Below are 15,461 nucleotides of genomic sequence, written 5' to 3'. Positions count from 1 at the left end.
AGATCATAAAGTCAGAGTGGCTGATTGTGCTAACAGATGTTATTTTAGGCCCATTTCTACCCAAGCTACCGGCCATCACCTTTAGGAGGGCTCCTTCCATGAAAGATCTGTTGGACAAAACACAACCTGAGCTCCAACCCAAAACTTCCTGGCTTAATAAACCAGGTTTTTTCAGGTGTACTTCGTGCCAGGCCTGCACGTTTGCTATTAATGGCACCCATTACACATCAGCTTTTAGTGAGAGACCAATTCCAATAAAAGAACATCTTACATGTCGCAGTGATTTTGTGGTATACCAACTTACCTGCACATGCTCACTTTTGTATATTGGTAGCACTAAGCTGCAAGCAAACCAACGCCTCTTGCAGCACATACGAGCAATAGTAAACTCTGACATGAATTATCCAGTGGCTCGCCACTTCAAGGCAGTGCACGATAAAAAACTTAAAGATCTCAAATATACCTTATTGGGCTCTGTTGCTAATCCGGGCAGAGGTGGGGATCGTGAAAAATGTTTGCCCCTGAGTGGGCCAGGTCCCGGGGCAATGAGTTAATATATAGTGGGGACCGGGGGGGGCCGCATCCCCGGGGACCGCTACCTCTTCATGGCTTGTAAAGAAATCATCCACCTCCGGACATTGCCATTTGCTATGACAGGGAGAGGTTGCAAACACTGCTTTGCTTTGTTGAAGTGAGAGCAGGAAACCAGCTCTCGCTTCAACGAAGCCAAGCAGAATTGCTTTTGAGCAAGGGGAGCTGCATGTTAGCAGCTCCCCTTACCCAAAAGCAATGCCGGCAGGAGGTGGGGAGCCGGCAGGGACCATGAGGGCATTGGGGCTCCCCCCAGGTCCCCATCACAGAGACCAGGCCCCGGGGGTGGGGTTCCTGGGGCCAGAACTGGGCCCCCTTCCGAATAAAATAAAAAAAGAGGCAATACCCCAGGCGATGGGGTCCCTGGGACAAAGAAAGGCCTCAGGAGGGGGCCGTGCCTCCATTAATAATGCCCTGGGGGATAAGGACCCCAGGGCAGAAATTGGCCTCGGGAGGGGGCCACGCAGCCCTCCTCCCGTACAATAAACAAAAAATAAAAGAGGCAATGCCCCAGGGGATGGAGTCTCTGGGGCAGATAAAGTCCTTAGGAGGGGGGGCTGCGCATCCCCCTCCATTAAAATTTAAAAAATATGTATATGTGGCCATGCCCCAGTGGATGGGGTCCCCAGGGCAAAAATTGCCTTGAGAGAGGGGCCGTGCGGCCCCTTCCCATTTTTGCTGTTGTTTTTTTTTTAAGTGGCTGGCCCTGGGAGATGATGGGGCGGCAAGGTCCTCTTCAATCTAGCTGTGTGGGACTTAACGGAAGTACCTGGTGGGTTAGTTGGCCCCTAGGGAGACTCAGAATTCAAGGGGACTTAATCCCCCAACCCAGAGCATGCCAGTAGGCACGTTTGCAGAGTGATGGAGAAAGGGGGCGTGGCCTGTGTCCACCTTTATGCAATCCCACTATTTGGGACATACTGGAGGTATCAGGTAGGCTAGTTGGCCTCTAACGAGCCCCAGCAACAAAGGAGACTTTAATCCCCATCCAGGAGCATGCAAGGAAGCACGTTTGCAGAGTGGTGGGGAAAGGGGGCGTGGCCTGCTATGAGAATGTGGCAATCCTGCTGTGTGGGACTTACTGGAGGTTGGGGGTCAACTACTCCTCTTGTTACCTCCATTATTACCCACACAGTGGGAATCCTAAGACGTCTTCGGAGGCCATGCCCCTTTTCTCAAACCACTCTGCAAACGCACCTCCTGGCAGACTATGGGATGGGGATGAAGTCGAATTTACTCCTGAGGGACTTTGGGGACAAGAAGCCCTCCTGGTACCTCCTGTAGGTCCTACACAGCGAACTTCCTGAGTGCTGGTCGGTGGCCCACCACCCTTCCTCTGCCACCCTGCAAACGTGACTACTAGTTAGAGAAGTGTTTGCAATGTAATAGGTTTCGCATTTGGGAAAGTTAGAGCTATTGGCGTTGTAAATGTAAACTTTTTTTATAATATTTTTGGGAGTGGCCAGAAAGAGGCTAGAGAGGACCAGAAACAGGCAGGAAATGCACAGAAAGAGGGACCCAGGGTACAGAAAGAGGCAAGTGAGGTACAGAAAGAGACTAGAGGGGTGCAGAAAGAGGCAAGAGGGGTGCAGAAAGAAGCAAGTGAGGTATAGAAAGTGGCAAGAGAGGTGTATAAAGACTCGAGAGGTGCAGAAACAAGCAAGAGAAGGGCAGAAAGAGGCACGAGAATTGCTAAAAAAAGCAATAGAGGTGTGGAAAGAATCTAGAAAAATACAGAAAGAGGCAAATGAGGTGCAGAAAGAGGCAAGAGAGGTACAGAAAATGGCAAGAGAACAGCAGAAAGAGGCAAGAGGGATGCAAAAAAGGGAAGAGGGGTGCAGAAAGAAGCAAGAGAGGCGCAGAAAGAAGCAAGACTACCATTTTCGAAGCCATACACACTACCAGTTACTACATACTCCCTCACTTATTCTTAGGTCTACACATACATCCACTCATTCACCCTTATAGTCACTCATGCATGATGCAGTCACTCATCAATACAGCACTATCATATGCACTCATACACCTATACAGACAATCACACACCACCACTCATCCATAGTTACTCACACCAAATCATGCGAAGAATCAATCACACTCCCATTTACTCACGTATACAGTTATACACACACCACCTCACTTATCCATACAGATACTAACACATACCTACTCTCTTATAAAATCACTGATACAAACACATACTCATCCATAAAGCCACTCCCACAATCACTCACTCTCACATTTAGCCATTTATATACTCCAACACTCACATATACTGCATTTTACATATGTAGTTACTCACACATGTGCCACTGAGAAATCCATTCACTAACCAACACAGCCATACACACACTGCCCCTGGACCGCCACCTTCCCAGGGCATTTTTGAATATATGCAGGAGGTCTCATGACCCCCCAAGCTCCAGGGAGTGCCACCTTCCTGGGGCACTCATTATTTAAATGTGGGGTCTATTGCGGACCCCTGGCCTGAGGACCACCATCTCCCTGGGGCTTAGCATACGTTGGAAGGGGGGTCACACAGCCCCCCTCCCTCAGCCCTCCTTGACCCTGGGGACCACCACCTCCCAGGGCCGGCTCCTGCAATGTCGCGGGGTGCCCACCCCCAGACATTGCAATTTGCTATGACAGGGAGGGGTAGCAAACACTGCTTTGCTTCATTGGAATGAGAGCAAGAAACCTGCTCTTGCTTCAACGAAGCAAAGCAGGATTTATTTTGAGCAAGGGGAGCTGCATGTTAGCAGCTCCCTTTACCCAAAAGCAATGCTGGCAGGAGGCGGGGAGCTGGCAGGGACCGTGGGGCATTGGGGCTCCCCTCAAGGCCCCCATCACAGAGGGGGGTCCCCGCATCCCCAGGGACCGCTACCTCCCAGGGCTTGTAAAAAAATGAGTGGGGGGCTCCTGGCCCCCCCACTGCCCCAGGACTGCTACCTCCCCGGGGCATTGTTGATTATATGTGGAAGGCCTTGTTGCCCCCAACAAACCCCAGGGACTGTCCCCTTCGCGAGGCACTCAATATTTAAATGCAAGGGTCTATTGCGGACCCCTCACCCCGGGGATCACCACCTCCCCAGGACTTAACATATGTTGGAAGTGGGGGAAATACAGCCCCCCTCCTGCAGCCCTCCTTGGCCCTGGCCAAGGACTCACCCACCCATATAGCCCTTCACAGATGCACTCTTGAGCCCCATACACCCAGTGAATCACCCACTCACACATCTATGCCCAGAGTCACATACCCCACCAACTCACACAGACACTCAGGCACCCATACAGATACTCAGACAACCAATCCGTAACCCATATAGACACTCATGTTGCTACTCACCAACCCATGCAGCCGCTTACACACCAACTGACAAACTAATACAAACTTTACAGAAACATACAGTCACTTAATGATGTCATCAGTGATGTCATTTGAGATGTCATCAGTGATGTCAGTGACCATGACATGAATGATGTAATATGTGATGTCATCAGCAGAGCACTGCAGGGCGCGAGTTATAGTTAGCTCAACCAATTATAACGGCAAAATTTCTCTGGTGTTGTACGAGTGAAATGTCCAACTAACTATAACGTTCCCAAAACCTGTTGTTTTTTCAGTATATCTATATATATATATATATATATATATATATATATATATATATATATATATATATATATATATATATATATATATATACATACACACACACACACACACACACACACTGTGGTTACTATGTTGATAGGTTTCAGTGCACAGACTGTTCACAGACTTATTTTGATTATAGGGTGCACAGGCCTGGTATGAAAGATGAAAGTATAGTGACTTTCCTGAATTCATGGTCAGACTGGCCTAAATGGCAGGTTGGCAGTGCCAGAAGGGCTGGTCTGACATGCCAGTGTATGGCCCATTTCGTGGCTCTTTTAGGACCTGTTTTATGTTCTGGTTGGTAGACATGTACCGCACTGCCTGAATCAACGCTTCGTCTATCATGTGGATTTGTATATATTTATGCTGACTGTCGAAATTAATCCTTTGGAATGATCAATTTGAATCATATATGCATCCTTTATTTTTGCAATGAGAACTGAAATATGAACCATATACAAAAAAAAAAAAAAAATGTATCACGCTATTTTTTGTCATGTGTACACATTGTTGTTATAGGGTGCCCTATGAAGAGATTTATATATCATACACATAGAGAGGTATTCTCATTAATAGTTTCGGTTGATATTCTTCCTCTAGCTATAATCTTTCTATACCAGTTTATTTCCCTTTGTTATAGCTAGCTGTTTCTTGTTTCCTAAAGAGCTACTAGTGTTTAACCTCTGAATCAATTATACCTTTTAGACGTCTGTAAAAGCACTTTGTTACATGTCTGTTCATAATACTAATACCGAAAGTTACAGTAAAAATATGATGGAAAAAAAACTATAATACCCAAAAGTCACATTGCATTGTATATTATGCTGTCGTGACCAGCGTTTTACCTGTACAAACTCCCCATCCCAAAGCACTGTTTGCAGACATAAGCCTGATTCTATCTTTCTAAACAAATGAAAACTTATGTGACTTCGTGATCAGTTAGATTGTGGCCAAACTATATACTGCAACATTTTGATGGTAAAAACATTGCGGTAAGGGGGTCCCTGTTGCACAACCACCGCCCACTTTTCACAGGACAGTTTATGTTTCCGGCTGGGTTCTCCTTCAGACAGGCTCACACCACAATTGTGGAGTTCACAAACGTACTTCTTCAGCACATCTCCCTTAGTTGAGGTAGGCATCCCTGGTTTGCATGAGCAGTCTCCTTCGGGCTCTAAAACGGTGGATGAAATGGTCAGGCAGAGTCATACTATAATGACGCAGGAGGACGCGATGAATAGAGAGGAACGGCACAGAACCGACAAAAAGAGAACAGGACAAGCAATCTATTCTCAGTAACTCTGTATTATTAGACAAGGCGTAGAGAGCGCGCGCTTCCTTGATGCACGACCTTCCGCTCCGGCTATGTGCTCGCGGTGCCACCGACACGGCTACACTCCGTTTTTTTTGTTGGTCCGCTTTGTCCTACCCGCAATCAGCCTCAGGCTATTATTACCAGGGTACTTTGTCAGTAAATATATTGGCAAATTAGGCGTGTCAGGCATGACCTTGCAATCTTACTGCTCAACTGTCAGGGATCGTACATCTAGGCCTTCGATATACTCAGGAGTTGGAATATTTCACGCCAGAGCTGTCCAAGCAGATCCAACGAATATGCCATGTCTCGCTGTCTTTTTAATGAAGCACGGTGACCTTTTCGGCCGCCGTCGCTTCCGTTACCGATGGCATGGTTTTCACGGCTCGTTAGCCTAATTCACTGAGGCCCGGGCGGAACCAGAGGACAAGGGTTTGAAGATTTCAATGACATTGGATGGGGCAGAGAACTTTCATGGCCCGAAAAGTATGGATCAAAAAACGAACAAACATACTTACAGCCATATGACGACTAACCTATATGATGCTATTTTAAGCAGGGTGAAATAATTTTAGAAATGATGAAGGACACTACTGTGAGGTCGGGAGGGGCTTAGAACCTACTCTACATACAGTCATCTGGAAGCAGGAAGAATATGATAATTCGCTTCACTTTGTATAAGGGTCGCTTTTGCAAATGAGGCTTTTTTGTCAGAGAAACAATTCAAAAATGTCTATCCACATGGTCGATTCTATTTGTGAATTTTGAAGTCAATGTTTTTCTGCTTGGTTGACTTTCATAGGCTCTATTGTTTTCCAAGGAAGTTTCAGTGTTTCAATTCAAGACAGAATTGTATATTTATGCAAAAGTGATGTTTAGGATGTTTTCATGCGTGCAATATTACACTGCCCACTGTTCTTACATATAAGAAAGAAACATAAGAAAGTCTTATTTTTATTTCATTAATGTTTTTTTTAACTTTCTATCCTCAAAAATAAAATAGTATTAAGTGATGTACGTTTTTAAAGCATTCTTGCACAGGATTACATGAGATGCAGAGTTGAGTTGTATAATATGTTCTTGTGTTAGTTTTATTTACATAATAAATTATGTTTGAAAGCTAATGAAGCTACACAATTAAGATTCTTAAGTGAAGTGAGAGCTAAAGTAATGTGTGCTTTGAAGGTGAGATTGGATGGATGACCTTCTAATCTGTTGTCAGTAAGAACAGGAGGTGGTCTTGTGCTGCTGTGATTGGAGGAAGAAAATAGTTTAGGATGATTCGGATCTGTGGATTAAAACATCTGCCTCTGAGAAACATCTTGCACTAGGAAGACTGAGAGGAGCATGTCCTATTCCTTTGCAGATCATAGTTGCATGGTTGGAATATGTTTTATAATCTAGATTTTAAGGTAAATTATGTGGAGACTTTTGTCTATAATTCATTTGACCTTGAATATGATATGAGGCTCCACATTTAGGGGCCGATTAGGATGCCGTAGGAAATGGCTCCGACCCTCGGTTGGAGCCATTCCTACCGCATCGTAATCAGCAGTTTGATTTCATTTCCTACCAACTCATTTGGATGGAGTCGGTTGGAAATGAATCCAAACTGGATTTTCGAATGGCTTCTGACGAGATCGTAGAGCTTGTTTGCCATTTGGAAAGCCTACTGTAATCCCAAGGGCGGCTCTTTCTGCAAGAGGGATTACAATGTCATATTCTGACAGCCTTTCTGTGCCGGCCTTTCCGGCACAGAAAGGCTGTTGGAAGTCAACTTTGGGGGCCCACTTGGGTGCAAGGCCTCAGATGGCGGGCAAGGGGTCTGTTGATTCCTACACCCCGTGGCAGGCACCTTGAGGTTCATGCCACCGGTGTGGGGATGAGCTGCACCACTTCTCGTTACAATGAGAGCATGCATTCCGATCGGAATGCATGCTCCCATTGTAAAGAATAGGACTGTGACCGAACAGTGTTCGGTCGCATTCTAATTGCTGGGTTGGGACCGCCAACAGGAGGTCGGTCAGTCCCAGTCCCCAATCAATGTCAGATGGCCTCAGGTCCGTCCGACATCGAAATCCGGCCTTTAATTGGGGTAGTACATTCAAATCGGATTTAGTATTTTTATGTGAATTATGGTTTAAACGACTGGAATATTTGTGTTGGATGAGACAATATTTTAATATAAAAATGTGGAAATGCCAATACAAGGCATTTGAGCTTAGACTGGATAATATGTGTGGAGGAGCTAAGGATTGAAATGGAAGAAAAGAGGGATATTAGTTTGAATGGTGTCGAGCAGGAGAACCTCATTGTTTTCACTGCTATGGGTATGTTTGTAATCACTCATCCAGAAATGTATGACATTTAGAAAACTGGAATTTCCTATACATCCGTCTGCAACATTTAGTGGTGCCAGGCACAACAAAATTGAAAAAAAGGAAACTTCAACCTTTTTTCTGTTGGAAAATATCTTTGCAAATAAGTCTGGGAACCGTATGGGTCTGCATTGCACTGTCAAAAACGGCAGCCAAATTCCTCAACCAACTCACCCTCAAGGACACGTGCTAATGACTAAATGAATTCCATAGTAAATCATTTAGAAATTAAGGCAAGTGTGATAGAAGTCGCAGAGGTGCAGGAATTGAACGTGAAATTTAGCTGTGAGCATTCCAGTTGATGGAAAGAGTGTCCTTAAAGCTTGCTGTTTTTCAGCTATCTGAATGGTCACCCTTCCAACTAATCATAATATGGCCTTGTATAAGAGCCTTTCTGATTGTACATTTAGAACAGTAATGTTTTGAACACCCGGTGACTTATGGGTGGGCTACTAATATCAATGTGGTATGTTGACCAATACATGAGAGCTTGCATGGATGTTGGAACTAAAAGTGTATCTTGCAAAAAAGGTAGATTCCACTCATGATAATCTCCTGATAAATGATGACTGGACAAAAAAAAAAAACAAGTGTCCAAACTTAAAACTGATAGAACATGCTATTGTTAAAAATGTTCTTTAATATTGACATGGTGTGATGGAACAACACAGAAGATACACGCTCAAGATTGCTTTCTCAAATTGAATAGTATTATAATGCAAAAAATGCAGTGAAAGCCATCACTAATAACCTAAAAATGGGACGAGATGACTGACATACGTTTAATTTATTATATTGCACAAAAATAATCACCTGAACAAACTATGTCACATAAGAACAAAATGAGTTGCCATATGTATTTCATTATTGTACAGTATTTGAAAACAGATTGCGAAAGCAAACTATAATGAAACATGCAATGAACGGGGTTACTTATACATTATTTTGTAATAAAAGCAATTCAAACGTTGGTAAGCAGTGCATTTTAGGACATTAATGTCCACTGCCAAGCGCATTCAATGCTCTGACTTTTCGGCCAAGTAGAACGGCTTGGCAAGGCAGGGCACAGCGCATTTTACAAGGCAGAAATTCTGAATGCAGCAATCGGTTTGCAGTTAAGAAGCGAAGCTGATTGCATAAATAATTGCTGCCGGCCCATTATCAGCTAAACACATAATTTGCACTGAAGCTAGGTTTCAGAGCCTTTCTCAGGCCCAACTCTTGCTGTCATCATGTCTTTGCTTGATTGTGATTTATTGCAGCTCATTAACAGAGTGATTTCTTTTCTGTTTTGACAGGTCTGGCAGTTCATCAGATTATTACCATCACCGTTTCCCTCATTATGGTCATCGCTGCTCTGATAACAACACTGGTTTTAAAGAATTGGTAAGGAAATTTAACATGACAATAATGTACGCCCTCTTGAGTTGAAGCGAGCTCCTATCTCCAGAGATAACTGTTTAATGGATTAGACTTCTATTTGTGAAAGGCGAAACCAATAATCTCAAAGCCAGGTCCTCTTAATTTGAAACGCTCTGCACATTTTGCAGATTTTACTTGGGTAGGTAATACCCAGATCCAAAAGCAGACTTTTAAATAGGGCTGGGTGGAATTTGCGTAGTCGCACTACACAAAGCTCTGTGAAATGGTAAGAAATCTATGCGAGCACGCAAAAGTTCAGCGAACACGCATAATTGCTTGTTCTACCCGTTCACAATGCTTTTTTCCTGTTCACGAATGCTGTTTGCGTGCTTGGGGAGAAATATCTCGCGAACACACATATCTCGCTAACACACATTTTGAAAGCTCAACCAAGCAAAAAATACCGTGAAGCAGCGGATCGTGGAATTTTTGGCAATTTCGCGTTCTCCGCGGAACACGAAATTACCGAAATTCCACAAATTCTGCGAGCGGAACGGAATTTACCTGCCAAGCCCACTTTTAAACTTGGCCCTCTATGCAGGGTCAGTCCCATACGATCTGCCTTCTCTCCAACTGTATTGCTAAATTTGTTTTTGTTGACTTTAGAACTCCCTGCACTTTATTATTGCTCACCAGCTTGTGGTTTCTCCTTTAATAAAAATGGTAAAGCTGGCTTACACCTAATTGGCACATGTAAGTTACTAGTAAAGAGGTACTGCATGAACCCAGGGCCTCTAAATTAATTGCTACTAGTGGGTCTATTGCACTAATTATGCCACCAACTTAAGTACCCTTTAAACAGTCTCAGACTTGCCTTTTCAGCCTGTGTGTGCAGAGTTAAACTGCTATTCCAACCTGGCAAAATAAACCTTTTGTATGGCGTAGAAAGATATCCATCCTGGAACCTATCAAGGTCCCTATGCATTAAAGGGGAGTGGGGAAGGTGGGAAAACAACCAACGACTAACAATAAGGAGGGGGGTTCTGAAACTCACAGAGCTCCCAAAAGAGTCTACACTTGACTACACTGGATCGTTCAGTGGTGTCCCTTAATTTAGAAATGAGAAAGGGGGAAGACCCTTTTGTTATTATAGCACTCACTCTAATTGTGCCATGCTTCATCATTGGGCTCACCCTGGCTCCTAAAGGTCAGGGTGGGCTTGACTATGTTTCTTGGAGTACTTATGAAGATATTTTGGTATGGGGGCGTTATATTAGGATGAAATTCCTCCCTCACTCCTAAAGTATTCTTTATTAGTGGAGTGGGAGGGAAGGGATACAAAAACTATGGTAGGGTGGGAGGATGCAATGGTCCTTTGACCCTAACAAAACACCAACATGTTTCAGCCCTAATGCTGGCCCATTTATGGCCCTTTGCTTTCTTCTGGGTGGGATGCGAAGAGGTCACTTGCCCCAAAGACGTGAGTGCCAAATGATCATGCAATTAAGATGTGACAGTTATAATATTTTATATGTTGAAGGGACAAGTCTAATACGTGCCACTGTTTTCTTCGAGGTATTTCCCAGGTATGACAGGGCATGAGCAGCTGTGGCGCAGGAATGGGGGGTGCAGTGGGTGCAGGCCACCCCGGGTGTCATCACTGAGGGGGGTGATAAAATGGCAAAAATATGTGTAACTATCTTTTGTCCCCTAATTTGACATTTCAATGTGGGCGGGGGGTTGACAAGACATTTTTTGCGCTGGGTACCACCTGACCTTGCTACGCCATTTGGCCTGAGCGTACAACTGGGAATTTGGAGGGGGAGGCCTTATAGTCACACTTTTGTCAAGTGACCTATTGTGCTCCGTTCCCCTGCTTGTCTCCAAAAATAAACATTTTGTCAGTCCTAAGCCTTACTTTTTAATCCATAGGATAGTGTGTATTGTCTTTAAAAAGTTGGACATGTACTTTATGTCCTGGTAGTGAAAAATTTCTCAAATTCGATTTTTAATACTGCAAGGCCTACCTCTCTGATAGGATAACATTGGCTTATCCTATTAAATTTAAAAAGCAATAACTCTTGATTTGAAGCAGGTAGGAATATCATGTTTAGTGTCTGTTCAATTGTAATTTAAAACCATCTTCAATGTTAAAGTTGAATTTTAACTCACAATTCTGAAAATTCCATTTTGCCTTTTTTTTGTTCAAACCATTTGGTACCTCCAGTCTGTTCCTGTGTGACATAACTAGGTGTAGGTGGCCTTTGTGTATTCCTCTCAAACATTATCATAATAGAGGGTCTGTGTGTTGACAGGATGAGCCATCCTGATCAAATGACGATTCAGAGCTCTTACCTACCACACTTGCACTTCAAAGGCACCTGCCCAGAACACTCACAAAGGACTTCACACTACCCTATTATACCCCGCGATAGACTGGGACAAGGGCAGGTAGTCAGGAAAATCCAGACATTTATGTTGAGGAAAACTCCAAAATAGTCTTCTAGTTCAATGTGGACAATATGTATAAATATTGGAACCTAAGACCCAATAATAATAATAATAATAATAATAAAGAGATTTATAAAGCGCCTGGTGACGCCATCTCGGTGTGTCCCCGCGCTACGGAGAGAAAAAGTCACAGAAAGCGGACAAAGAAACCTGCGTTCGGCTAGGAGGATTAGTTATTATACAGGTGGGTCTTAAGAAGTTTTCTGAACTTAATTTCAGATCCTTCTAGCCTTAGGCTGATCGGGAGTTTGTTCCAGTTGCCGGCTGCCAGCAGTCTGAAAGAGCGTCCGCCCATTTTTGCTCTTTTGACATGGGGAATTTTTTGTAGCCCTGCTCCTGCTGAACGTAGTGCTCTGGTAACCCAACACTTCAGATAACTTCTGGAGGTGTGGAAGACTCAAAAAAGGACTGCTATGATGCCTTGTTGTTCTGCTGCAAGAAGGACTGTCTATCTCCTCTGATGTTCTACTGCCCAATTGCTCTTCCTGCAAGAAGGCCTGCCCTGTTGCTCTGCTGCTAAGAAAAGGACTAGGCATGCACCTTAAACCCTGAACCACAGAGTGACTCCAAGGACTCCAACCCTACACCTGGATTCTGCCTACTAAGACTTTTAACACCACAATTGGTGTTTATCCAGTCCTGGACCCTTGGTAGTGGGGATTAAGGTACTCTGCCGGCCTATCAGAACCGAGGTAGTGCAACTCAACCTGATGCAGCACTCGCAGCTCTTCATCAGAAACAATGTAGTGCTATGCAACTCAACACATAGTCTCAGATCCAAGCTCCCCATCGGAACAAATGCAGCATGTCAGAACTCGGAGTGACCCTCACCTCGCAGCCCATGCAGCTCCAGATAGGAACCAAAGCTACACAATACAACTCAGTGCAGAAATCTGCTCCTCTCTTCAGAACGGCTCAACGGCCCACATCCAGGATATTAGGTACTATATTCAGTTGAACTACCTTTGTACCTGCATCCAGCCCAAGCTCATTTGCAGTTGGCCTGAACTTGTGACTTTGTCCTGGTCCAGCGTAACCAGATACCAACAGTTGGCACTTTTTGTACTTCTAGGCCCTATTTCGATTTACATCTTTAAAATTCCATATCTCCAGTTCTACTTATTGCAGTTTTGTTATTTTGGTGTAAAAAAAATGTATTAAATTTGATACCATTTTAGCAAGTTGGTCTGGGATCTTTCATGTCTTGTGCTTCCACTTCATTACTGTTTAAGTGCTACTTATATACTTTGCACATTGCGTTTTACTCAAACCTCACTGCTTAGCGCCAAGCTACCAGAATTCTTAAGCACATGATAATTTAGTGATTCTTTTGTTTCACCATGAAAGAAATTGAGGTTGTTTCTTGAGAAGGGCTCACACCTCTCGCACCCAACAACCCAATTTCTCACAGAGGCTCTAGCCAACTATTTTGTAGTTTTGATGAGCATGAACCAAACAGTTCCAGACTCATGGCTTGGAATAGCTTAGTTTAATGATAAACATTTTTAGGTTTCGCTTCATCAAACCTAGATGTAGCATACTTGAACTTTTAAGGAATACCATGTAGGAGGTGTCAGTGCAAAATCATACTTGCAAAACTACATTAACTGAATACAGAGCAAAGATGTGTTGCTCAACGTTTTATGATGGATATTTATTTTAAGCAAACAAATTGAAAATATATACTACTTGTGGTAAGTGGCCTAGAACATAAGAAGATGATTTCACAGATCAATTTGCACATCTGAATTCACCTTGTGTGAGCAAAAGTGCTTTACACTAATGCAAATGACGGATCCTGATTCACAGAATTAAAGTCAATACTTGCAAGCATTTAAGCCTTGTTGATAGAAGCTATGAGATCTAGAAATACAAAAGCAGTGTGGGCCTCCTTTGGTTATAGCTTCAGGGTTATGGCTGGGAACTAGATTTTCCCCAAGGGAGAAGCAGGAAGGAATCCATTGGGAATACTAAATAAATATGCATTGTTTTAAATTTATGAACATTCTTAACCGTTCCCAATGGTCTTCAAATGCAATTTATGCACTTAACCAATTCTAATGGGTGTGGGTAAATTGGCTGCAAAAAAGACTGCCATATTTTCTGTAGGTATTGAGGATAGACCTTCTTTTTGGGAGAAAACAAATTAAGATTAATTGTAACCTTATCGCAAACTGTAAACCGTCAAAATGTCCAACAGTGGAAATTCTGAATGCAAGGGGTAGTCAAACACAGAAAAATCAATGATTTCCCTAGTAGTAAGCAAAAAATTGCTAATAGTTTTGTGAATTCCATAGAACTAATAACTTTAGTAACGTCATTGATGTAAATGCAGCACTTAAAAATGGACTTATTGTTTTGTTACCAGATTAAACATTGGGGTCAAGAACTGTAGTCAAACAATGAGCATTATACAGTTAGACATTTAGAAATACGACTGTATATTTTCAGCATGATCTTCCAGCACATAGTGGCAGTGGGACATGTATACAGTGAGATACAGGAAAGATAAGGAATGCGCATTTAGCCAGTTCATTCAGAGGTACATGTTCCAATTGGACTTAAAGCCCACAAGGGTCCTGTAGGGAGTGACATTTAAGGATTAGGATGATGACCGAGGAAGTGGGCTCACTGCTGTGCGTATTTAGGTATTCAAACTGCAGAGGCATGAATGTAAAACAGGTCTTACGCATTTAGATATTGACATTACTTTGTGAGACAGTATGAAGATTTGATAGCAGGAAGGCTACCTGAGCATTAGGTCCTTGTTCTCAGTAGTCCAAAAAATGAGGATATGTTTGGTAACTCCTGTTACTACACAAATGACAAATACGAGTTTGAATTATTTGATCTCACCGGGAAAATGCTAGATGCAATAAGAATCTCATTCCTGGAGACATTTAATCAGGTTCCCCCGATAGGTGACAAATGTCACCTGTCAGGGGAAAAGGCCCAGTATTTACCAGTACATGCAAATTTTGGTGCAGGTGGCACCATATTCTGTTTGCTCTTCCTCATTTAAGGGAACATTCATAATAGGTTCCTTTTATTACCTGTGCTAAATAATGTACCCCACGGTATCAGTATTTACTAAGTGCAATAAACAGCACATCCAAGACATGACCACGTATGGCCTTAATCTCTTTCCTGAAATGAATACCCACTCGGTGGGGTAGAGCAGTGTCTGTATTTTTCTTAACCTTTAAAGCAATCAGGAATGCCTCCATGTCAGGGGCATTGCTATCAATTGTAATGTTGGTGTAATAGCATCGGACCAATGATTTTGGAGCCCAACAACAGCCTAGCTTTGACTGTCTTTTTTTACACAACCAGATAGAAGAAGGGGCCATCTCCCTTGCTTGCGCTAAGGGCCAGGCACTCTTCCTATGATAATGATACATGGTCACCCTTTGATTGCTTATAAATTGATACTTGTATAGCGCACTACTCACCCGCAAGGGTCTCAAGGCGCTTGTACAAATACCGCTGTGGAACCCATCCTGGCTTTCCCTGTGAGGCGTCCACTCCTGGGCACCCCCAAGGTGGAGGCCAGGCTTCCTTAGCGTTGTGGGGGCCGTTGTGGAGATTAAGCAAGCTATTGCCCAGAGTTGCAGAGTGGGACTCCATGATTGAACTAGGCACCAAG

General features: G+C 43.4%; 1 protein-coding gene across 1 annotated transcript in view; it reads left to right on the top strand.

Moving 5' to 3' along the window:
* The window catches only part of AJAP1 (adherens junctions associated protein 1), a 623,891-nt gene that overhangs the window by 454,463 nt on the left and 153,967 nt on the right, over positions 1 to 15,461 (top strand). Inside the window, exon 3 of the mRNA XM_086920075.1 lies at positions 9,241 to 9,328. Coding sequence (XP_086776201.1) covers positions 9,241 to 9,328 — 88 coding nt within the window. The remainder of the gene's footprint in view (positions 1 to 9,240; positions 9,329 to 15,461) is intronic.

The sequence above is a fragment of the Lissotriton vulgaris genome, chromosome 5 (assembly GCF_964263255.1).
Source record: "Lissotriton vulgaris chromosome 5, aLisVul1.2, whole genome shotgun sequence".
In the NCBI taxonomy this organism is placed as follows: domain Eukaryota; kingdom Metazoa; phylum Chordata; class Amphibia; order Caudata; family Salamandridae; genus Lissotriton; species Lissotriton vulgaris.
Note: the sequence above shows the minus strand (reverse complement) of the source record. Positions and strands in the feature narration are given on the sequence as shown.